General features: G+C 46.3%; 1 protein-coding gene across 5 annotated transcripts in view; it reads left to right on the forward strand.

Moving 5' to 3' along the window:
• Nucleotides 1–25,000, forward strand: part of rbm10 (RNA binding motif protein 10) — a 37,503-nt gene that overhangs the window by 6,596 nt on the left and 5,907 nt on the right. For 3 of the 5 annotated variants that reach the window (XM_046364740.1, XM_046364741.1, XM_046364744.1), the window contains 13 exons: nucleotides 6,764–6,850; nucleotides 6,935–6,995; nucleotides 11,195–11,368; nucleotides 13,185–13,378; nucleotides 17,917–18,014; nucleotides 19,386–19,473; nucleotides 20,575–20,707; nucleotides 20,857–20,951; nucleotides 21,230–21,314; nucleotides 21,714–21,805; nucleotides 24,016–24,207; nucleotides 24,371–24,574; nucleotides 24,692–24,754. In XM_046364740.1, coding sequence (XP_046220696.1) covers nucleotides 6,764–6,850; nucleotides 6,935–6,995; nucleotides 11,195–11,368; nucleotides 13,185–13,378; nucleotides 17,917–18,014; nucleotides 19,386–19,473; nucleotides 20,575–20,707; nucleotides 20,857–20,951; nucleotides 21,230–21,314; nucleotides 21,714–21,805; nucleotides 24,016–24,207; nucleotides 24,371–24,574; nucleotides 24,692–24,754 — 1,566 coding nt within the window. The remainder of the gene's footprint in view (nucleotides 1–6,763; nucleotides 6,851–6,934; nucleotides 6,996–11,194; nucleotides 11,369–13,184; nucleotides 13,379–17,916; nucleotides 18,015–19,385; nucleotides 19,474–20,574; nucleotides 20,708–20,856; nucleotides 20,952–21,229; nucleotides 21,315–21,713; nucleotides 21,806–24,015; nucleotides 24,208–24,370; nucleotides 24,575–24,691; nucleotides 24,755–25,000) is intronic. The other 2 variants (XM_046364742.1, XM_046364743.1) reach the window with 2 other exon arrangements.

The following is a 25,000-nucleotide window of genomic DNA, read 5'->3' on the forward strand; positions in this document are numbered from 1 at the left end:
TAATTGATGCTAATGTGTGTCTGTGGTATAAATTATGCTGATGTGGTATAATTGATGCTGATGTGGTATAATTGATGCTGATGTGGTCTGTGGTATAATTGATGCTGATGTGGTCTGTGGTATAATTGATGCTGATGTGGTATAATTGATGCTGATGTGGTCTGTGGTATAATTGATGCTGATGTGGTCTGTGGTATAATTGATGCTGATGTGGTATAACTGATGCTGATGTGGTATAATTGATGCTGATGTGGTCTGTGGTATAACTGATGCTGATGTGTGTCTGTGGTATAACTGATGCTGATGTGTGTCTGTGGTATAAATGATGCTGATGTGGTATAATTGATGCTGATGTGTGTCTGTGGTATAATTGATGCTGATGTGGTATAATTGATGCTGATGTGGTCTGTGGTATAACTGATGCCCAATTTGTAAGTCGCTCTGGATAAGAGCGTCTGCTAAATGACTTAAATGTAAATGTAATGATGCTGATGTGTGTCTGTGGTATAACTGATGCTGATGTGTGTCTGTGGTATAAATGATGCTGATGTGTGTCTGTGGTATAAATGATGCTGATGTGGTATAATTGATGCTGATGTGGTCTGTAGTATAATTGATGCTGATGTGGTATAATTGATGCTGATGTGTGTCTGTGGTATAATTGATTCTGATGTGGTATAATTGATTCTGATGTGGTATAATTGATGCTGATGTGGTATAATTGATGATGATGTGGTCTGTGGTATAATTGATTCTGATGTGGTATAATTGATGCTGATGTGGTATAATTGATGCTGATGTGGTCTGTGGTATAATTGATTCTGATGTGGTATAATTGATTCTGATGTGGTATAATTGATGCTGATGTGGTATAATTGATGCTGATGTGTGTCTGTGGTATAAATTATGCTGATGTGGTATAATTGATGCTGATGTGGTATAATTGATGCTGATGTGGTATAATTGATGCTGATGTAGTCTGTGGTATAATTGATGCTAATGTGTGTCTGTGGTATAAATTATGCTGATGTGGTATAATTGATGCTGATGTGGTATAATTGATGCTGATGTGGTCTGTGGTATAATTGATGCTGATGTGGTCTGTGGTATAATTGATGCTGATGTGGTATAATTGATGCTGATGTGGTCTGTGGTATAATTGATGCTGATGTGGTATAATTGATGCTGATGTGGTCTGTGGTATAATTGATGCTGATGTGGTATAACTGATGCTGATGTGGTATAATTGATGCTGATGTGTGTCTGTGGTATAACTGATGCTGATGTGGTCTGTGGTATAATTGATGCTGATGTGTGTCTGTGGTATAAATTATGCTGATGTGGTCTGTGGTATAAATGATGCTGATGTGGTCTGTGGTATAATTGGTGCTGATGTGGTCTGTGGTATAATTGGTGCTGATGTGGTATAATTGATGCTGATGTGGTCTGTGGTATAATTGATGCTGATGTGGTATAATTGATGCTGATGTGGTATAATTGATGCTGATGTGGTCTGTGGTATAATTGATGCTGATGTGGTATAATTGATGCTGATGTGTGTCTGTGGTATAAATTATGCTGATGTGGTATAATTGATGCTGATGTGGTATAATTGATGATGATGTGGTCTGTGGTATAATTGATGCTGATGTGGTATAATTGATGCTGATGTGGTATAATTGATGCTGATGTGGTATAATTGATGCTGATGTAGTCTGTGGTATAATTGATGCTAATGTGTGTCTGTGGTATAAATTATGCTGATGTGGTATAATTGATGCTGATGTGGTATAATTGATGCTGATGTGGTCTGTGGTATAATTGATGCTGATGTGGTATAATTGATGCTGATGTGGTCTGTGGTATAATTGATGCTAATGTGTGTCTGTGGTATAAATTATGCTGATGTGGTATAATTGATGCTGATGTGGTATAATTGATGCTGATGTGGTCTGTGGTATAATTGATGCTGATGTGGTATAATTGATGCTGATGTGGTCTGTGGTATAATTGATGCTGATGTGGTATAATTGATGCTGATGTGGTCTGTGGTATAACTGATGCTGATGTGGTCTGTGGTATAATTGATGCTGATGTGGTCTGTGGTATAAATGACGCTGATGTGGTCTGTGGTATAATTGGTGCTGATGTGGTCTGTGGTATAATTGGTGCTGATGTGGTATAATTGATGCTGATGTGGTATAATTGATGCTGATGTGGTCTGTGGTATAATTGATGCTGATGTGGTATAATTGATGCTGATGTGGTATAATTGATGCTGATGTGGTCTGTGGTATAATTGATGATGATGTGGTCTGTGGTATAATTGATTCTGATGTGGTATAATTGATGCTGATGTGGTATAATTGATGCTGATGTGGTATAATTGATGCTGATGTGTGTCTGTGGTATAATTGATGCTGATGTGGTATAATTGATGCTAATGTGTGTCTGTGGTATAAATTATGCTGATGTGGTATAGTTGATGCTGATGTGGTATAATTGATGCTGATGTGGTCTGTGGTATAATTGATGCTGATGTGGTATAATTGATGCTGATGTGGTCTGTGGTATAATTGATGCTGATGTGGTATAATTGATGCTGATGTGGTCTGTGGTATAACTGATGCTGATGTGGTATAATTGATGCTGATGTGGTCTGTGGTATAACTGATGCTGATGTGGTATAATTGATGCTGATGTGGTCTGTATAACTGATGCTGATGTGGTATAATTGATGCTGATGTGGTCTGTGGTATAATTGATGCTGATGTGTTCTGTGGTATAAATTATGCTGATGTGGTCTGTGGTATAATTGGTGCTGAAGTGGTCTGTGGTGTAATTGGTGCTGATGTGGTATAATTGATGCTGATGTGGTATAATTGATGCTGATGTGTGTCTGTGGTATAATTGATGCTGATGTGGTATAATTGATGCTGATGTGTGTCTGTGGTATAATTGATGTTGATGTGGTATAATTGATGCTGATGTGGTATAATTGATGCTGATGTGGTCTGTGGTATAATTGATGCTGATGTGGTCTGTGGTATAACTGTCTAAACCCCTCTCTCTCCCACCCCTCGCTCTATCCCCCTCTCTCCCACCCCTCGCTCTATCCCTCTCTCTCCCACCCCTCGATCTATTCCTCTCTCTTTCCTCCCTCGCTCTATCCCTCTCTCTTTCCTCCCTCGCTCTATCCCTCTCTCTCCCACCCCTCGATCTATCCCTCTCTCTTTCCTCCCTCGCTCTATCCCTCTCTCTCCCACCCCTCGCTCTATCCCTCCCTCTCCCACCTCGCTCTATCCCTCTCTTTCCTCCCTCGCTCTATCCCTCTCTCTCCCACCCCTCGCTCTATCCCTCTCTCTTTCCTCCCTCGCTCCCTCGCTATCCCTCTCTCCCCACCCCTCGATCTATCCCTCCTCCCTCGCTTCCTCCCCCACCCCTCGCTCTATCCTCTCTCTCTCCCACCCTCGCTCTATTCCTCTCTCTCCCCCTCGGTCTACCTCTCGCTCTATCCCTCTCTCTTTCCTCCTCCTCGGTCTATCCCTCTCTCTCTATCCCCCTCTCTTTCCCCCTCGCTCTATCCCTCTCTCTCATCCCCCTCGCTCTATCCCTCTCTCTTTCCCCCCTCGCTCTATCCCTCTCTCTTTCCCCCCTCGCTCTATCCCTCTCTCTTTCCACCCTCGCTCTATCCCTCTCTCTTTCCCCCTCGCTCTATCCCTCTCTCTTTCCCCCTCACTCTATCCCTCTCTTTCCTCCTTTCCTCAATCTATCCCTCTCTCTTTCCCCCTCACTCTATCCCTCCCCCCCCTCGCTCTATCCCTCTCTTTTCCCCCCCCTCGATCTATCCCTCTCTCTTTCCCCCCCCCTCGCTCTATCCATGTCTCTCCCACCCCTCGCTCTATCCCTCTCTCTCTCACCCCTCGCTCTATCCCTCTCTCTTCCACCCCTCGCTCTATCCCTCTCTCTTCCCCCTCGCTCTATCCCTCTCTTTTCCCCCTCGCTCTATCCCTCTCTCTTTCCCCCTCGCTCTATCCCTCACCCCCCTCACTCTATCCCACTCCCTCTTCCCTCTCCCTCCTCGCTCTATCCCTCTTCCCCCTCGCTCTATCCCTCTCCCCCCCCTCGCTCTATCCCTCTCTTTCCTCCCTCGCTCTATCCCTCTCCCCCTCGCTCCTTCCCTCTCTCTTTCCTCCCTCGCTCTATCCCTCTCCCCCTCGCTCTATCCCTCTCTCTTTCCCCCTCGCTCTATCCCTCTTTCTCTTTCCCCCTCGCTCTATCCCTCTCTCTTTCCCCCCTCGCTCTATCCCTCTCTCTTTCCTCTCTTTTTTTTGTCAGGCTGGTTAACACTGGGACCAGGGTCCCCTTGTAGGGCATGCTGGTTAACGCTGGGACCAGGGTCCCCTTGTAGGGCATGCTGGTTAACGCTGGGACCAGGGTCCCCTTGTAGGGCATGCTGGTTAACGCTGGGACCAGGGTCCCCTTGTAGGGCATGCTGGTTAACGCTGGGACCAGGGTCCCCTTGTAGGGCATGCTGGTTAACGCTGGGACCAGGGTCCCCTTGTAGGGCATGCTGGTTAACGCTGGGACCAGGGTCCCCTTGTAGGGCATGCTGGTTAACGCTGGGACCAGGGTCCCCTTGTAGGGCAGGCTGGTTAACGCTGGGACCAGGGTCCCCTTGTAGGGCAGGCCGGTTAACGCTGGGACCAGGGTCCCCTTGTAGGGCAGGCTGGTTAACGCTGGGACCAGGGTCCCCTTGTAGGGCAGGCTGGTTAACTCTGGGACCAGGGTCCCCTTGTAGGGCAGGCCGGTTAACGCTGGGACCAGGGTCCCCTTGTCAGGCTGGTTAACGCTGGGACCAGGGTCCCCTTGTCAGGCTGGTTAACGCTGGGACCAGGGTCCCCTTGTCAGGCTGGTTAACGCTGGGACCAGGGTCCCCTTGTAGGGCAGGCCGGTTAACGCTTGGACCAGGGTCCCCCTGTAGGGCAGGCCGGTTAACGCTGGGACCAGGGTCCCCTTGTAGGGCAGGCCGGTTAACGCTGGGACCAGGGTCCCCTTGTAGGGCAGGCCGGTTAACGCTGGGACCAGGGTCCCCTTGTAGGGCAGGCCGGTTAACGCTGGGACCAGGGTCCCCTTGTCAGGCTGGTTAACGCTGGGACCAGGGTCCCCTTGTAGGGCAGGCTGGTTAACGCTGGGACCAGGGTCCCCTTGTAGGGTAGGCCGGTTAACGCTGGGACCAGGGTCCCCTTGTAGGGCAGGCCGGTTAACGCTGGGACCAGGGTCCCCTTGTAGGGCAGGCCGGTTAACGCTGGGACCAGGGTTCCCTTGTAGGGCAGGCCGGTTAACGCTGGGACCAGGGTCCCCTTGTCAGGCTGGTTAACGCTGGGACCAGGGTCCCCTTGTAGGGCAGGCTGGTTAACGCTGGGACCAGGGTCCCCTTGTAGGGTAGGCCGGTTAACGCTGGGACCAGGGTCCCCTTGTCAGGCTGGTTAACGCTGGGACCAGGGTCCCCTTGTAGGGCAGGCTGGTTAACGCTGGGACCAGGGTCCCCTTGTAGGGCTGGTTAACGCTGGGACCAGGTTCCCCTTGTAGGGCAGGCCGGTTAACGCTGGGACCAGGGTCCCCTTGTAGGGCCGGTTAACGCTGGGACCAAGGTCCCCTTGTCAGGCTGGTTAACGCTGGGACCAGGGTCCCCTTGTAGGGCAGGCCGGTTAACGCTGGGACCAGGGTCCCCTTGTAGGGCAGGCCGGTTAACGCTGGGACCAGGGTCCCCTTGTAGGGTCGGTTAACGCTGGGACCAGGTTCCCCTTGTAGGGCAGGCCGGTTAACGCTGGGACCAGGGTCCCCTTGTAGGGCAGGCTGGTTAACGCTGGGACCAGGGTCCCCTTGTAGGGCAGGCCGGTTAACGCTGGGACCAGGGTCCCCTTGTAGGGCCGGTTAACGCTGGGACCAGGGTCCCCTTGTAGGGCAGGCTGGTTAACGCTGGGACCAGGGTCCCCTTGGCAGGCTGGTTAACGCTGGGACCAGGGTCCCCTTGTAGGGCTGGCTGGTTAACGCTGGGACCAGGGTCTACTTGGCAGGCTGGTTAACGCACATTCAGGGAGGCCGGTCTACATTCACACGGCTGTCAGGAGGCCGGTCTACATTCACACGGCTGTCAGGGAGGCCGGTCTACATTCACACGGCTGTCAGGGAGGCCGGTCTACATTCACACGGCTGTCAGGAGGCCGGTCTACATTCACACGGCTGTCAGGGAGGCCGGTCTACATTCACACGGCTGTCAGGAGGCCGGTCTACATTCACACGGCTGTCAGGAGGCCGGTCTACATTCACACGGCTGTCAGGGGGCCGGTCTACATCCACACGGCTGTCAGGGAGGCCGGTCTACATTCACACGGCTGTCAGGGAGGCCGGTCTACATTCACACGGCTGTCAGGGAGGCCGATCTACATTCCCACATTCCCAATTTCCCTCAAAGGTTACATTTCTCTCGTCCTCTTTCTTTTGACCTCAATTCTTCTTTCTCTCTCGCTTTTCCTCTCTCTCAGCCTTAATCTTGTGAGTTGGGTCCTCTCTCTAGCATGTGACTCACCTATCTATAATAATCAATCTTTGTTCCCCATTCTCTCTCTCTCTCTCTCTCTCTCTCTCTCTCTCTCTCTCTCTCTCTCTCTCTCTCTCTCTCTCTCTCTCTCCCCTCTCCCTCTCCCTCTCCCTCTCCCTCTCCCTCTCTCTCTCCCTCCCTATCCTTTCTCTCTTTCAGATGGTTCTGTCTGTCCTAGACCAGAGGGTGTCTATGCACTACAGTGAACCTAAACCACGGGCCAACGAGGACTGGCTCTGTAACAAGGTACAAGGGCCTCACCACGTGTATTGCGTGCATTCATTTGTGTGTGTAGCTTGGTTCTGACCATCTCTGTTGCTGTTCTAACAGTGTGGGGTTCAGAACTTCAAGAGGAGAGAGAAGTGCTTCAAGTGTGGTGTTCCCAAGTCAGGTAAATATATATTGTAGTTTAGCTAAATTACACACAGCTGAGGTTAGTTTAAAACAGGCCTGGGCTCAAATACTACTTGAAGTCATTTAAAATACGGAAATGCACAGCAAATTGTCCAGTGTTACCTGGAGTAACAGTTCGAGTGTTGATTCAGGTGTTAAATTAACTCTCATTGGTGTAAAAACAACCCCAGGGTTGGTGTTAATATCCAGTGTTGAACCAAAACCACGCCCATCATTTTCATATTTCCCAGCATGCTCTATTGCAGGTAGATTCTTTTATTGTATTGTTTCAATATATATGTTTTTGCATGTGCGTGAATTAATCTTATGCTACTAAAATAAAATAAAAATAAAAATAAATCTAAACAAATTAAATCTGTTACTTGAACATGTCGCACCCGTTACTGAAATGGTTGTTCCAGTTGAGGTCCTTTAGGCGTTGGCAACAGGTGGCTTGGGAGACAAAAGTTTTTTATAAAAAATAGTCATCGATTTTGGAGGAGGGAGTGGGTTTAGTGTACTACTATAACCAGTCACTACCACTACTATAACTATAACCAGTCACTACCACTACTATAACTATAACCAGTCACTACCACTACTATAACTATAACCAGTGACTGGTTATAGTAGTGGTAGTGACTGGTTATAGTAGTGGTAGTGACTGGTTATAGTAGTGGTAGTGACTGGTTATAGTAGTGGTAGTGACTGGTTATAGTAGTGGTAGTGACTGGTTATAGTTATACTAGTGGTAGTGACTGGTTATAGTTATAGTAGTGGTAGTGTATAGAGTAGTAGTGATAGTGACTGGTTATAGTTATAGTAGTGGTAGTGACTGGTTATAGTAGTGGTAGTGACTGGTTATAGTTATAGTAGTGGTAGTGACTGGTTATAGTAGTGGTAGTGACTGGTTATAGTAGTGGTAGTGACTGGTTATAGTAGTGGTAGTGACTGGTTATAGTAGTGGTAGTGACTGGTTATAGTAGTGGTAGTGACTGGTTATAGTAGTGGTAGTGACTGGTTATAGTAGTGGTAGTGACTGGTTATAGTTATAGTAGTGGTAGTGACTGGTTATAGTTATAGTAGTGGTAGTGACTGGTTATAGTAGTGGTAGTGACTGGTTATAGTTATAGTAGTGGTAGTGACTGGTTATAGTAGTGGTAGTGACTGGTTATAGTTATAGTAGTGGTAGTGACTGGTTATAGTTATAGTAGTGGTAGTGACTGGTTATAGTAGTGGTAGTGACTGGTTATAGTTATAGTAGTGGTAGTGACTGGTTATAGTAGTGGTAGTGACTGGTTATAGTAGTGGTTATAGTGTGTGGTACTGGTTATAGTTATACTAGTGGTAGTGACTGGTTATAGTAGTGGTAGTGACTGGTTATAGTTATAGTAGTGGTAGTGACTGGTTATAGTAGTGGTAGTGACTGGTTATAGTTATAGTAGTGGTAGTGACTGGTTATAGTAGTGGTAGTGACTGGTTATAGTAGTGGTAGTGACTGGTTATAGTAGTGGTAGTGACTGGTTATAGTAGTGGTAGTGACTGGTTATAGTAGTGGTAGTGACTGGTTATAGTAGTGGTAGTGACTGGTTATAGTAGTAGTAGTGACTGGTTATAGTTATACTAGTGGTAGTGACTGGTTATAGTTATAGTAGTGGTAGTGACTGGTTATAGTAGTGGTAGTGACTGGTTATAGTTATAGTAGTGGTAGTGACTGGTTATAGTTATAGTAGTGGTAGTGACTGGTTATAGTTATAGTAGTGGTAGTGACTGGTTATAGTTATACTAGTGGTAGTGACTGGTTATAGTTATAGTAGTGGTAGTGACTGGTTATAGTAGTGGTAGTGTCTGGTTATAGTTATAGTAGTGGTAGTGACTGGTTATAGTAGTGGTAGTGTCTGGTTATAGTTATAGTAGTGGTAGTGACTGGTTATAGTTATAGTAGTGGTAGTGACTGGTTATAGTAGTGGTAGTGTCTGGTTATAGTTATAGTAGTGGTAGTGACTGGTTATAGTAGTGGTAGTGACTGGTTATAGTAGTGGTAGTGACTGGTTATAGTAGTGGTAGTGTCTGGTTATAGTTGTACATTTTGTTTTATTTGATTTCTTTATTTATTTCCAAGTCATCTTATTTCTATAGAGCTGCTGTTTGACACAATCACTATTTTAGTAGTTCTTCAAAGTAATAAGGCTTTATGGTGAATACCAATTATCACTTAGATTATGTAAACTACAACTCACAGTTCAGTCTGGGTCTGATTTATCTCTAGAGAAACTACAACTCCCTACTACATTACACCCTTCAGTCTGGGTCTGATTTATCTCTAGAGAAACTACAACTCCCTACTACATTACACCCTTCAGTCTGGGTCTGATTTATCTCTAGAGAAACTACAACACCCTTTTACACCCTTCAGTCTCTAGAGAAACTACAACACCCTACTACATTACACCCTTCAGTCTGGGTCTGATTTATCTCTAGATAAATAAATAATAAATACATTTGCAAAAATGTCTTAACCTGTTTTTGCTTTGTCATTATGGGATAGTGTAGATTGATGCACATTTTCTTTTTAATCCATTTTAGAACAAGGCTGTAACGTAACTAAATGTTGAATATGTGAAAGGGTGCAAATAGTTTCCGAATGCTGTTGACCAGTCCCTTTATCCCTACCTACATGTACATATTTATCTCAATTACCTCGTAATTACCCAAAACATCACTGCTCTAGAGGAGATCTGCATGGAGGAATAGGCCAAAATACCAGCAACAGTGTGTGAAAACCTTGTGACTTACAGAAAACGTTTGACCTCTGTCATTGTCAACAAAGGGTATATAAAGTATTGAGATAAACTTTCATTATAGACCAAATACTTATTTTTCACCATAATTTGCAAATAAATTCATAAAAAATCTTAAAACCTGGAAATGAAGTCTGGAGAGATAGGGAGGGGATTCAGGGGAGAGAAAAGAAAGAAGGATCAAGCGGGGGATCAGGTTGTTGGGACGGCCGGCCGTGAGGTAAGGAGAAGGCCCCCGGAAATGGTCTGGAGAAGACAAGAGAGAGGGAGAAAGAGGTCAGAGCACAGAGGTAGGGCAGTGTGAGCAGAACTAGCGGTGTCGTTTGACTTAGCAAACGAGGATCGGATGTCGTGTGATTTTCCGCAGGGAGGCGGAATTTCCGCTCGGCTGCCCGGAGCTCCTGTTCTGTGAGCTCGCAATGAGTCATCGAGCCACGGAGCGGGAGAAGGACCGAGCCGGCCTGGAGGATAGGGGACATAGAGAGTCAAGGGATGCAGAGAGGGAGGAGAGGAGGGTCGATTTTTTTTCTTCTCATTTTATCTGTCATAGTTGAAGTGTACATATGATGAAAATTACAGGCCTCTCTCATCTTTTTAAGTGGGAGAACTTGCACAATTGGTGGCTGACTAAATACTTTCTTGCCCCACTGTATCTCAATTACCTAGTAGTCCCTGCTCATCTATTTGGTACTGGTACCCTGTGTTTTGAACCAAGTTATCGTTACTCAATATGTATATATTCCTTGTGTTATTCTTTTTTAATTGTTCTATTATTTTTGTTTTGTTTTACGAAGCATGTGACGAATAAAGATAGATGTTAGAAGTTAAAGTTTAGATTTTTTTCCCTGAGGATCTCATTTGGTGAAGGCCACAGGAGTGCCAATGGAAGACTGCAATAGCCATGTCTCTATCACTAACAAATACAGTCTTGGCTGGTAACTTTACAATTCACTCAAAAGACGAGGCATTCTGGGAAATATGCAAACGAGGCTTTACACTAAAAATGTGAAAATGTGATACTACCTGTATGATAGTTTCAGTTAGTGATCACTCTAAGACTACCTAAACAACACAATTATCTTGTTAAGGACGGACAGCAAAGACAGCTACGATAATTCAAGTCGCAAGTATGATAGTTTCTCCAGTGCTTTGATACAAAGACGGCTATGTGTTAATTGAACACTGAAAGGCAGGGGTGTCCGGAAGGCCGCACTGAAAATGAGTTATATTTCTGCTGAAAAAGTGTGGACCCATATAGAGACTCGTGTTAAATGTAACACTGTCGGTCTTGATTTGATTGAGCGAAATGTAACCAATAGAATTGTTATAAAAAGGCAAACCCTGTCCCCCCCCCCCCCCAAATGGCCAGATATCTCACTCTGTGTCTTATCCCCAGAGGCAGAGCTGAAACTGCCCCAGCTGAGTGAGTTACCCCTGGGGGGGCATCAGATGGATGGTGCCCAGGGATTACTGCCCCTCCCTGCCCTTTACCAGCCTGCAGCTGCCACCTCTACTGCCCTCACCAAGGCCGGGGCAACTAATACACAACAGCCTGAGGTGGCCAACGACAGTGAGTCTAACTCTCTCTTTCTCACTCTCCATATATTTATTCAATCAATTCATTATCGGCATGGGAAACATGTGTTTACAAAGTTAGGGAAATACATTTAAAAGGGTTAAATTGAGATGTAGTGTTATTGGCCTACACACAATACCCCATAATGTCAAAGTGGAATAATTATCTGGGAGGCTGTCCAATGCCTCGCGACGAAGGGCATCTATTGGTGTATGGGCATAAATAAATAAAGAAACAGACATTTGAATATCCCTTTGATCCTGGTGAAGTTATTAATTACACTATGGATGCTGTGTCAATACACTCAGTAACTACAAAGCTTCCAATTGGCTCATTCATCATGCCTCCTCTCCCCTGTAACTATTCCCCAGGACGTTGCTGTGAAAGAGAATATGTTCTCAGTCAACTTACTTGGTAAAATAAATAAATAAATAAATAAATACTGCAAAGATGCAGGGACCCTGGCTACATCTGCAGTCCTCATGCCTCCTTGCAGCATGCCTAAGGCACGTTCACACAGATGAGCAGGGACCCTGGCTACATCTGCAGTCCTCATGCCTCCTTGCAGCCTAAGGCACGTTCACACAGATGAGCAGGGACCCTGGCTACATCTGCAGTCCTCATGCCTCCTTGCAGCATGCCTAAGGCACGTTCACACAGAGTCATCTGCAGTCCTCATGCCTCCTTGCAGCATGCCTAAGGCACGTTCACACAGATGAGCAGGGACCCTGGACATCTTTCTTTTGGTGTTTTTCCAGAGTCAGTAGAAAGGCCTCTTTAGTGTCCTAAGTTTTCATAACTGTGACCTTAATTGCCTACCGTCTGTAAGCTGTTAGTGTTTTAACGGCCGTTCCACAGCTCCATGTTCATTAATTAATTGTTTATGGTTCATTGAACAAGCTTAGAAAACAGTGTTTAAACCTTTTACAGTGATTTGGATTTTTACAGAGTTTATATCAATCGATAAATCTATCAATACCTCAATCCGTCAATCAATACATACATCAACACATCTATCTATCAATCAATCAATTAATCTATCAATGATTCAAGAAATATATACATCAACACATCTATCAATCCGTCAATCAATTAATCTATCAATGATTCAAGAAATACATCAATCAATACATACATCAATACATACATACATCAATCAATACATACATCAATACATACATACATCAATACATACATACATCAATACATACATACATCAATACATACATACATCAATACATACATACATCAATACATACATACATCAATACATACATACATACATCAATACATACATACATACATCAATACATACATCAATCAATCAATACATACATCAATACATCAATCAATACATACATCAATACATCAATCAATACATACATCAATACATCAACACATTTAGCAATAACATTAATCAATACATACATCAATCAATACATCCATATGTCAATAAATACATCAATCAACCAATACATCTATCAATACATCAATCAACCAATACATCTATTAATACATCAATTCATCAATCTCTCCCACCTCCAGCTCTGATCCTGAGGTCCCCATACCTCTCTGGAGTCCATCCTGTCTACTCTGTCTCCTTCTAATGTTCTCTCTCTTCTCTCCAGCTCTGATCCTGAGGAACCTGGGTCCCCATACCTCTCTGGAGTCCATCCTGTTCACTCTGTCTCCTTCTAATGTTCTCTCTCTTCTCTCCAGCTCTGATCCTGAGAAACCTGGGTCCCCATACCTCTCTGGAGTCCATCCTGTTCACTCTGTCTCCTTCTAATGTTCTCTCTCTTCTCTCCAGCTCTGATCCTGAGGAACCTGGGTCCCCATACCTCCCTGGAGTCCATCCTGTCCACTCTGGCTCCCTTCGCTACTCTGTCTCCTTCTAATGTTCGACTGATCAAAGATAAGCAGACACAACTCAACCGGGGCTTCGCTTTCCTACAGCTGTCTACTATAGTGGTGAGGAGATACCTACAGCTGTCTACTATAGTGGTGAGGAGATACCAACAACTCTACTATAGTGGTGAGGAGATACCAACAACTCTACTATAGTGGTGAGGAGATACCAACAACTCTACTATAGTGGTGAGGAGATACCAACAACTCTACTATAGTGGTGAGGAGATACCAACAACTCTACTATAGTGGTGAGGAGATACCTACAGATGTCTACTATAGTGGTGAGGAGATACCTACAGATGTCTACTATAGTGGTGAGGAGATACATACAGCTGTCTACTATAGTGGTGAGGAGATACCTACAGCTGTCTACTATAGTGGTGAGGAGATACCTACAGCTGTCTACTATAGTGGTGAGGAGTTACTTACAGCTGTCTACTATAGTGGGGAGGAGATACCTACAGCTGTCTACTATAGTGGTGAGGAGATACCTACAGCTGTCTACTATAGTGGTGAGGAGATACCTACAGCTGTCTACTATGGTGGTGAGGAGATACCTACAGCTGTCTACTATAGTGGTGAGGAGATACTTACAGATGTCTACTATAGTGGTGAGGAGATACCTACAGCTGTCTACTATAGTGGTGAGGAGATACCTACAGATGTCTACTATATTCTTATCGGCAGACTCAACAGCCTCGGTTTTTCGGATGACTGCCTTGCCTGGTTCACCAATTACTTTGCAGACAGAGTTCAGTGTGTCAAATCGGAGGGCATGCTGTCCGGTCCTCTGGCAGTCTCTATGGGGGTGCCACAGGGTTCAATTCTCGGGCCGACTCTTTTTCTGTGTATATCAATGATGTTGCTCTTGCTGCGGGCGATTCCCTGATCCACCTCTACACAGACGACACCATTCTATATACTTTCGGCCCGTCATTGGACACTGTGCTATCTAACCTCCAAACGAGCTTCAATGCCATACAGCACTCCTTCCGTGGCCTCCAACTGCTCTTAAACGCGAGTAAAACCAAATGCATGCTTTTCAACCGATCGCTGCCTGCACCCGCATGCCCGACTAGCATCACCACCCTGGATGGTTCCGACCTTGAATATGTGGACATCTATAAGTACCTAGGTGTCTGGCTAGACTGCAAACTCTCCTTCCAGACCCACATCAAACATCTACAATCGAAAATCAAATCAAGAGTCGGCTTTCTATTCCGCAACAAAGCCTCCTTCACTCACGCTGCCAAGCTTACCCTAGTAAAACTGACTATCCTACCGATCCTCGACTTCGGCGATGTCATCTACAAAATGGCTTCCAACACTCTACTCAGCAAACTGGATGCAGTCTATCACAGTGCCATCCGTTTTGTCACTAAAGCACCTTATACCACCCACCACTGCGACTTGTATGCTCTAGTCGGCTGGCCCTCGCTACATATTCGTCGCCAGACCCACTGGCTCCAGGTCATCTACAAGGCCATGCTAGGTTAAGCTCCGCCTTATCTCAGTTCACTGGTCACGATGGCAACACCCATCCGTAGCACGCGCTCCAGCAGGTGTATCTCACTGATCATCCCTAAAGCCAACACATCATTTGGCCGCCTTTCGTTCCAGTACTCTGCTGCCTGTGACTGGAACGAATTGCAAAAATCGCTGAAGTTGGAGACTTTTATCTCCCTCACCAACTTCAAACATCAGCTATCCGAGCAGCTAACCGATCGCTGCAGCTGTACATAGTCTATAGGAAAATAGCCCACCCATTTTCACCTACCTCATTCCCATACTGTTTTTATTTATTTACTTTTCTGCTCTTTTGCACACCAATATCTCTACCTGTACATGACCATCTGATCATTTATCACTCCAGTGTTAATCTGCAAAACTGTATTATTCGCCTACCTCCTCATGCCTTTTGCACACATTGTATATAGACTGCCCATTTTTTTTCTACTGTGTTATTGACTTGTTAATTGTTTACTCCATGTGTAACTCTGTGTTGTCTGTTCACACTGCTATGCTTTATCTTGGCCAGGTCGCAGTTGCAAATGAGAACTTGTTCTCAACTAGCCTACCTGGTTAAATAAAGGTGAAATAAAAAATAAATAAATAAAAAATAGTGGTGAGGAGATACCTACAGATGTCTACTATAGTGGTGAGGAGATACCTACAGCTGTCTACTATAGTGGTGAGGAGATACCTACAGCTGTCTACTATAGTGGTGAGGAGATACCAACAACTCTACTATAGTGGTGAGGAGATACCAACAACTCTACTATAGTGGTGAGGAGATACCAACAACTCTACTATAGTGGTGAGGAGATAACAACAGCTGTCTACTATTGTGGTGAGGAGATACCTACAGCTGTCTACTATAGTGGTGAGGAGATACCAACAACTCTACTATAGTGGTGAGGAGATACCTACAGCTGTCTACTATAGTGGTGAGGAGATACCTACAGCTGTCTACTATAGTGGTGAGGAGATACCAACAACTCTACTATAGTGGTGAGGAGATACCAACAACTCTACTATAGTGGTGAGGAGATACCAACAACGCTCTACTATAGTGGTGAGGAGATACCAACAACTCTACTATAGTGGTGAGGAGATACCAACAACTCTACTATAGTGGTGAGGAGATACCAACAACTCTACTATAGTAGTGAGGAGATACCAACAACTCTACTATAGTGGTGAGGAGATACCTACAGATGTCTACTATAGTGGTGAGGAGACACCTACAGATGTCTACTATAGTGGTGAGGAGACACCTACAGATGTCTACTATAGTGGTGAGGAGATACCAACAACTCTACTATAGTGGTGAGGAGATACCAACAACTCTACTATAGTGGTGAGGAGATACCTACAGATGTCTACTATAGTGGTGAGGAGACACCTACAGATGTCTACTATAGTGGTGAGGAGATACCTACAGATGTCTACTATAGTGGTGAGGAGATAGCTACAGATGTCTACTATAGTGGTGAGGAGATACCTACAGATGTCTACTATAGTGGTGAGGAGATACCTACAGATGTCTACTGTAGTGGTGAGGAGATACATACAGCTGTCTACTATAGTGGTGAGGAGATACCAACAACTCTCTACTGTAGTGCTGAGGAGATACCTACAGCTGTAGTGGTGAGGAGATACCAACAACTCTCTACTATAGTGGTGAGGAGATACCAACAACTCTCTACTATAGTGGTGAGGAGATACCAACAACTCTACTATAGTGGTGAGGAAATACCAACAACTCTCTACTATAGTGGTGAGGAAATACCAACAACTCTCTACTATAGTGGTGAGGAGATACCTACAGCTGTCTACTATAGTGGTGAGGATATACCTACAGCTGTAGTGCTTAGGAGATACCTACAGCTGTCTACTATAGTGGTGAGGAGATACCTACAGCTGTCTACTATAATGGTGAGGATATACCTACAGCTGTAGTGCTTAGGAGATACCTACAGCTGTCTACTATAGTGGTGAGGAGATACCTACAGCTGTCTACTATAGTGGTGAGGAGATACCTACAGCTGTCTACTATAGTGGTGAGGATATACCTACAGCTGTAGTGCTTAGGAGATACCTACAGCTGTCTACTATAGTGGTGAGGAGATACCTACAGCTGTCTACTATAGTGGTGGGGAGATACCTACAGCTGTAATGGTGGGGAGATACCTACAGCTGTAGTGGTGGGGAGATACATACAGCTGTAGTGGTGGGGAGATACATACAGCTGTCTACTATAGTGGTGGGGAGATACTTACAGTTGTAGTGGTGGGGAGATACCTACAGCTGTCTACTATAGTGGTGAGGAGATACCTACAGCTGTCTACTATAGTGGTGGGGAGATACATACAGCTGTAATGGTGGGGAGATACCTACAGCTGTAATGGTGGGGAGATACCTACAGCTGTAGTGGTGGGGAGATACATACAGCTGTAGTGGTGGGGAGATACATACAGCTGTCTACTATAGTGGTGAGGAGATACATACAGCTGTAGTGGTGGGGGGATACCTACAGCTGTCTACTATAGTGGTGGGGAGATACATACAGCTGTCTACTGAAGTGGTTTTGAGATACCTACAGCTGTAATGGTGGGGAGATACATACAGCTGTCTGCTGTCGTGGTGGGGAGATACCTACAGCTGTAGTGGTGGGGAGATACATACAGCTGTAGTGGTGGGGAGATACCTACAGCTGTAGTGGTGGGGAGATAATTACAGCTGTAGTGGTGGGGAGATACATACAGCTGTAGTGATGGGGAGATACAAACAGCTGTAGTGGTGGGGAGATACATACAGCTGTCTACTGTAGTGGTGGGGAGATACATACAGCTGTAAAGGTGAGGAGATACCTACAGCTTTAATGGTGGGGAGATACCTACAGCTGTCTACTGTAGTGGTTTTGAGATACCTACAGCTGTAATGGTGAGGAGATACCTACAGTTGTAGTGGTTTTGAGATACCTACAGCTGTAGTGGTGAGGAGATACCTACAGCTGTAGTGGTTTTGAGATACCTACAGCTGTAATGGTGAGGAGATACCTACAGCTGTCTACTGTAGTAATTGTTTGACACTGTGTGTGTGTGTCTGCGTTCGTCCGTGTGTTGCAGGAAGCATCTCAGCTGCTCCAGATCCTGCAGGCCTTACAGCCAACTCTCTCTATAAACGGGAAGGCCATCTCTGTCGAGTTCGCCAAGGGATCCAAACGGTACGCACAGAAACTCAGAGAGACACACAGAGAGACACACAGAGAGACACACAGAGACAGAAACACAGAGAGACGCAGAGAGAGCCACACAGAGAGACACACAGAGAGACACACAGAGACAGAAACACAGAGAGACACACAGAGAGACACACAGAGAGACACACAGAGACAGAAACACAGAGAGACACACAGAGAGACACACAGAGAGACACACAGAGAGACACACAGAGACAGAAACACAGAGAGACGCAGAGAGAGCCACACAGAGAGAGAAACACAGACACACAGAGACAGAAATACAGAGAGACGCACAGAGAGACGCACAGAGACAGAAACACAGAGACAGACACACAGAGAGACACAGAGAGACACAGAGACAGAAACACAGAGACAGAAACACAGAGAGACGCACAGAGAGACGCACAGAGAGACGCACAGAGAGACACACAGAGAGACACACAGAAACACAGAGAGACACACAGAGAGACACACAGAGAGACACACAGAGAGACACACAGAGACAGAAACACAGAGACAGAGACACACAGAGAGACGCACAGAGAGACGCACAGAGAGACACACAGAGAGACGCACAGAGAGACACACAGAGAGACGCACAGAGAGACGCACAGAGAGACGCACAGACACACAGAAACACAGAGAGACACACAGAGACACACACAGAGACACGCACAGAGACACGCACAGAGACACGCACAGAGACACGCACAGAGAGACGCACAGAGAGACACACAGAGAGACACACAGAGAGACGCACAGAGAGACACACAGAGAGACGCACAGAGAGAAGCACAGAGAGACGCACAGAGAGACGCACAGACACACAGAGAGACACACAGAGACACACACAGAGACACGCACAGAGACACGCACAGAGAGACACACAGAGAGACACACAGAGACAGAAACACAGAGAGACACACAGAGACGCACAGAGAGACACACAGAGACAGAGACACACAGAGACACACAGATACGCACAGAAACACAGAGAGACAGACACACCACTGCCATTGTGAACTAAGACATATTTAGGGCCTGTTTCCCCAGACACAGTTGAAGCCTCAGCTCTCCATTGAATGTGTAGTCCAGGACTATGTTTAATCGTTAGTCTGTGTCGGGGAAACCAGCCTATATTGTTATAGTTTTTTTAAGAAGGAATATGTTTTGTGCTTATGTCTCTCTCTGTCTCTCTCTCTCTCTCTCTCTCTCTCTCTCTCTCTCTCTCTCTCTCTCTCTCTCCCTCTCCCTCTCCCTCTCTCTCTCTCTCCCTCTCCCTCTCCCTCTCTCCTCTCCCTCTCCCTCTCTCTCCCTCTCCCTCTCCCTCCCTCTCCCTCTCCCTCCCTTCAGGGATGTGTTTCTGACTGATGGTAGTAGAGTGAGTGCTGCTACAGCTGCCAGTACAGCCATCGCTGCTGCCCAGTGGTCTGTTACCCAGGTAACCATTCTAATAATATATAACCAGTACAGCCATCGCTGCTGCCCAGTGGTCTGTTACCCAGGTAACCATTCTAATAATATATAACCAGTACAGCCATCGCTGCTGCCCAGTGGTCTGTTACCCAGGTAACCATTCTAATAATATATAACCAGTACAGCCATCGCTGCTGCCCAGTGGTCTGTTACCCAGGTAACCATTCTAATAATATATAACCAGTACAGCCATCGCTGCTGCCCAGTGGTCTGTTACCCAGGTAACCATTCTAATAATATATAACCAGTACAGCCATCGCTGCTGCCCAGTGGTCTGTTACCCAGGTAACCATTCTAATAATATATAACCAGTACAGCCATCGCTGCTGCCCAGTGGTCTGTTACCCAGGTAACCATTCTAATAATATATAACCAGTACAGCCATCGCTGCTGCCCAGTGGTCTGTTACCCAGGTAACCATTCTAATAATATATAACCAGTACAGCCATCGCTGCTGCCCAGTGGTCTGTTACCCAGGTAACCATTCTAATAATATATAACCAGTACAGCCATCGCTGCTGCCCAGTGGTCTGCCCAGTGGTGTTACCCAGGTAACCATTCTAATAATATATAACCAGTACAGCCATCGCTGCTGCCCAGTGGTCTGTTACCCAGGTAACCATTCTAATAATATATAACCAGTACAGCCATCGCTGCTGCCCAGTGGTCTGTTACCCAGGTAACCATTCTAATAATATATAACCAGTACAGCCATCGCTGCTGCCCAGTGGTCTGTTACCCAGGTAACCATTCTAATAATATATAACCAGTACAGCCATCGCTGCTGCCCAGTGGTCTGTTACCCAGGTAACCATTCTAATAATATATAATATATAACCAGTACAGCCATCGCTGCTGCCCAGTGGTCTGTTACCCAGGTAACCATTCTAATAATATATAACCAGTACAGCCATCGCTGCTGCCCAGTGGTCTGTTACCCAGGTAACCATTCTAATAAATTCTCTGCTGCTCTCCCTCCCTCTCCCTCTCTCTCCCTCTCTCTCTCCCTCCCTCCCTCCCTGTCTCCCTCCCTCCCTCCCTGTCTCTCTCTCTCCCCCCTCACCAGAAGGCCCAGTCCCTGTCCTCTACCTTCCGGCATGGTGTGGATGTGGGGTTGTACCACCAGGGGGCAGCAGTAACCCTGGGAGTCTGTGAAGAAGAGGAGAACCTGGACTACAAGTCCCAGACAGTGGTAACAGGTACAGCCTCACCCAGCACAGGAGCAGGCCTATTGGGGGTGTATACAGGGGCAAAGATGGGGAAATAGAAGGGGGCACATCTTAATGTCGCTTTAGATTCTCTAACCTCACAATTATAGCTCACAGTGGTGTGTGTGTGTGTGTGTCAGTGGTCTCGTCTGAGGCTGTGGTTTCTGGAGTGGACGGCGTACAGCTGTCTTTGGGACAATCACAATCTCCGCTCATCACTACGGCAACCACACAGGTATATTCTACACCAGAGTGTCAATACTCATTATGCTGTATGCTGTGTGCTCAAAATCCTAGAACAATACTCTCTCTACCCCATATATCTCCCTTTCTCACTCTCTCCCCGCTCTCCCCCCTCTACCACCAATTTATCTCCCCTCTCTCTCCCCCTTTATCTCACTCTCTCTCCTCCTCTCTTTCTGTCTCCCCCCTCCCCTGTCGGTCTCTCTCTCTCTCTCCTCTCCCCTCTCTGTCTCTCTCCCCCTTTCTCTCTCTCCCCCCCTCTTCCCTCAGCAGGTAGAGATAGTGGGTAAGCCTCAGCCTCCTACTCCCACCCACCCTGCCACCCCCGGAACTGCACACGAGTACCAACAATACCGTAAGTGTGTGTGTGTGTGTGTGTGTGTGTGTGTGTGTGTGTGTGTGTGTGTGTGTGTGTGTGTGTGTGTGTGTGTGTGTGTGTGTGTGTGTGTGTGTGTGTGTGTGTGTGTGTGTAAGAGTGTGTGTGTGTTGGCCTATGAAATAATGAGAATGTGTGTATAAGTAATATGGTGTTAGGTGATTATTTTGGGATATCTGAGTACCACTCTGTGAGATGTGCCAGGTGTGTGCCAGGTGTGTGCCAGGTGTGTACCAGGTGTGTACCAGGTGTGTGCCAGGTGTGTGCCAGACAGAGACATCCTGGGTATATCTAGAAGTCCTCAGCCACCCCTAACAACCTAAATCAAACGTAGCCTTAGAGAGGAAGATTGTGTGTTTGACATTCTGATGTGTGTAGCGGTCCCGGACGTGTCCACCTACCAGTATGAGGAGAGTTCTGGCTTCTACTACGACCCTCTAACTGGACTCTACTACGACCCCAATTCACAGGTAAAACACACTCTACTACGCCCCTCTATCTGGACTCTACCACGACCCTCTATCTGGACTCTACTACGACCCTCTATCTGGACACGACTACGACCCTCTAACTGGACTCTACCACGACCCTCTATCTGGACTCTACTACAACCCTCTATCTGGACACGACTACGACCCTCTAACTGGACTCTACCACGACCCTCTATCTGGACTCTACTACGACCCTCTATCTGGACACGACTACGACCCTCTATCTGAACTCTACTACGACCCTCTAACTGGACTCTACTACGACCCTCTAACTGGACTATACTACGACCCTCTAACTGGACTCTACTTCGACCCTAACTCACAGGTAGCACATATTCTACTACGACCCTCTATCTGGACTCCACTACGACCCTCTAACTGGACTCTACTACGACCCTCTATCTGGACTCTACTACGACCCTCTATCTGGACTCTACTACGACCCTCTAACTGGACTCTACTACGACCCTCTAACTGGACTCTACTACGACCCTCTATCTGGACTCTACTACGACCCTCTAACTGGACTCTACTACGACCCTCTATCTGGACTCTACTACGACCCTCTATCTGGACTCTACTACGACCCTCTATCTGGACTCTACTACGACCCTCTAACTGGACTCTACTACGACCCTAACTCACAGGTAGCACATACTCTACAATGACCCTCTAACTGGACTCTACTACGACCCTAACTCACAGGTAGCACATACTCTACAATGACCCTCTATCTGGACTCTACTACGACCCTCTATCTGGACTCTACTACGACCCTCTATCTGGACTCTACTACGACCCTCTATCTGGACTCTACTACGACCCTCTATCTGGACTCTACTACGACCCTCTAACTGGACTCCACTACGACCCCAATTCACAGGTAACACAAACTCTACTACGACCCTCTATCTGGACAGTATATCCCGACAGTATATCCCGACAGTATATCTCAACAGTATATCCCGACAGTATATCCCGACAGTATATCTCAACAGTATATCCCGACAGTATATCTCAACAGTATATCTCAACAGTATATCTCAACAGTATATCTCAACAGTATATCCCGACAGTATATCCCGACAGTATATCTCAACAGTATATCCCGACAGTATATCCCGACAGTATATCTCAACAGTATATCCCGACAGTATATCTCAACAGTATATCCCGACAGTATATCTCGACAGTATATCCCGACAGTATATCCCGACAGTATATCCCGACAGTATATCTCAACAGTATATCCTGACAGTATATCCCGACAGTATATCCCGACAGTATATCCCGACAGTATATCTCAAGGGTATATCCCAACAGTATATCTCAACAGTATATCCCAACAGTATATCCCGCCAGTATATCCCGCCAGTATATCCCGCCAGTATATCCCAACAGTATATCTCAACAGTATATCCCAACAGTATATCCCGCCAGTATATCCCGCCAGTATATCCCGCCAGTATATCCCAACAGTATATCCCGCCAGTATATCCCGCCAGTATATCCCAACAGTATATCTCAACAGTATATCCCGCCAGTATATCCCGCCAGTATATCCCGCCAGTATATCCCAACAGTATATCTCAACAGTATATCCCGCCAATATATTCCGCCAGTATATCCCGCCAGTATATCCCGCCAGTATATCTCAGTATATCCCAACAGTATATCTCAACAGTATATCCCGACAGTATATCCCAACAGTATATCTCAACAGTATATCTCAACAGTATATCCCGACAGTATATCTCGACGGTATATCCCGACAGTATATCTCAAGGGTATATCTCAAGGGTATATCTCACGGGTATATCTCAAGGGTATATCTCACGGGTATATCTCACGGGTATATCTCAAGGGTATATCCCGACAGTATATCTCAAGGGTATATCTCAAGGGTATATCTCAAGGGTATATCTCAAGGGTATATCTCACGGGTATATCTCAAGGGTATATCTCAAGGGTATATCTCAAGGGTATATCCCGACAGTCTATCTTGATTGTATACCTCAACTTGAGTGAGTTTAAACAACTCAACTCGGAGACACACACAAACATCATACACTTGGCAGTAAAAATATGAACTAATCTCTTCCTCCTCACCTCTCCCACCCCCTCCTCACCTCTCCCACCCCCCTCCTCACCTCTCCCACCCCCTCCTCACCTCTCCCCTCCCTCTCTAGTACTACTATAACAGGGTCACTCAGCAGTATATGTACTGGGACGGAGAGAAGCAGACATATATTCCAGCTCCCGCCCAATCAACTGAGACTGTTGTTGCCCCCGGTGATAACACCGCCCCCTCTAACGCCCCCTCTGCTGCCCTCGGGGGCAAGGAGAAGAAAGACAAGCCCAAAAACAAGACAGCACAACAGGTAACACACATCACACACACACACACACACCACAACACACTGTACACACACCGTACACACCACAACACACAACACACTGTACACACACCGTACACACACACACCATATGCTCACATTCACACATATGCAGGCGTGAACACTAATCTATGTTGTGTGTTCTCAGATAGCGAAGAACATGGAGCGTTGGGCTAAGAGTCTGAACAGACAGAAGGAGAACGTTCGCTCTCTCTCCTCTTCCTCCTCCGTGACCCCTGTGGCCTCTATGGCTCTTTCCCCTGGTGACACCTGGGCTCCTGGACTCGGTCGCCATGACGACCGCAGAGAGTCCGCCAGCGCAGACGCCGGATATGCTGTCCTGGAGAAGAAGGTAACACACACACACACACCCCCATACACACATACACACACACACACACACACACACACATATACACGCACACACACAGAGCCAGTCCCAGTGACTCTTCTTGTCTGTGGCCTGTAGGGGGCGTTGTCTGAAAGAGCTCAGATCATCCTGGACCAGCTCAGACACACAGACCACAGAGAGGTACACCCCCCTTCTCTCTGTCTATGTCTCTCTCTCTGTCTATGTCTCTCTCTCTGTCTCTCTCTCTGTCTCTCTCTCTGTCTCTCTCTCTGTCTCTCTCTCTCTCTCTCTCTCTCTCTCTCTCTCTGTCTCTCTCTCTGTCTCTCTCTCTGTCTCTCTCTCTCTGTCTCTCTCTCTGTCTCTCTCTCTGTCTCTCTGTCTCTCTCTGTCTCTCTCTCTCTCTCTCTGTCTCTCGCTCTCTCTCTG

This window comes from Oncorhynchus gorbuscha, linkage group LG10 (genome assembly GCF_021184085.1).
Source record: "Oncorhynchus gorbuscha isolate QuinsamMale2020 ecotype Even-year linkage group LG10, OgorEven_v1.0, whole genome shotgun sequence".
NCBI lineage: Eukaryota > Metazoa > Chordata > Actinopteri > Salmoniformes > Salmonidae > Oncorhynchus > Oncorhynchus gorbuscha.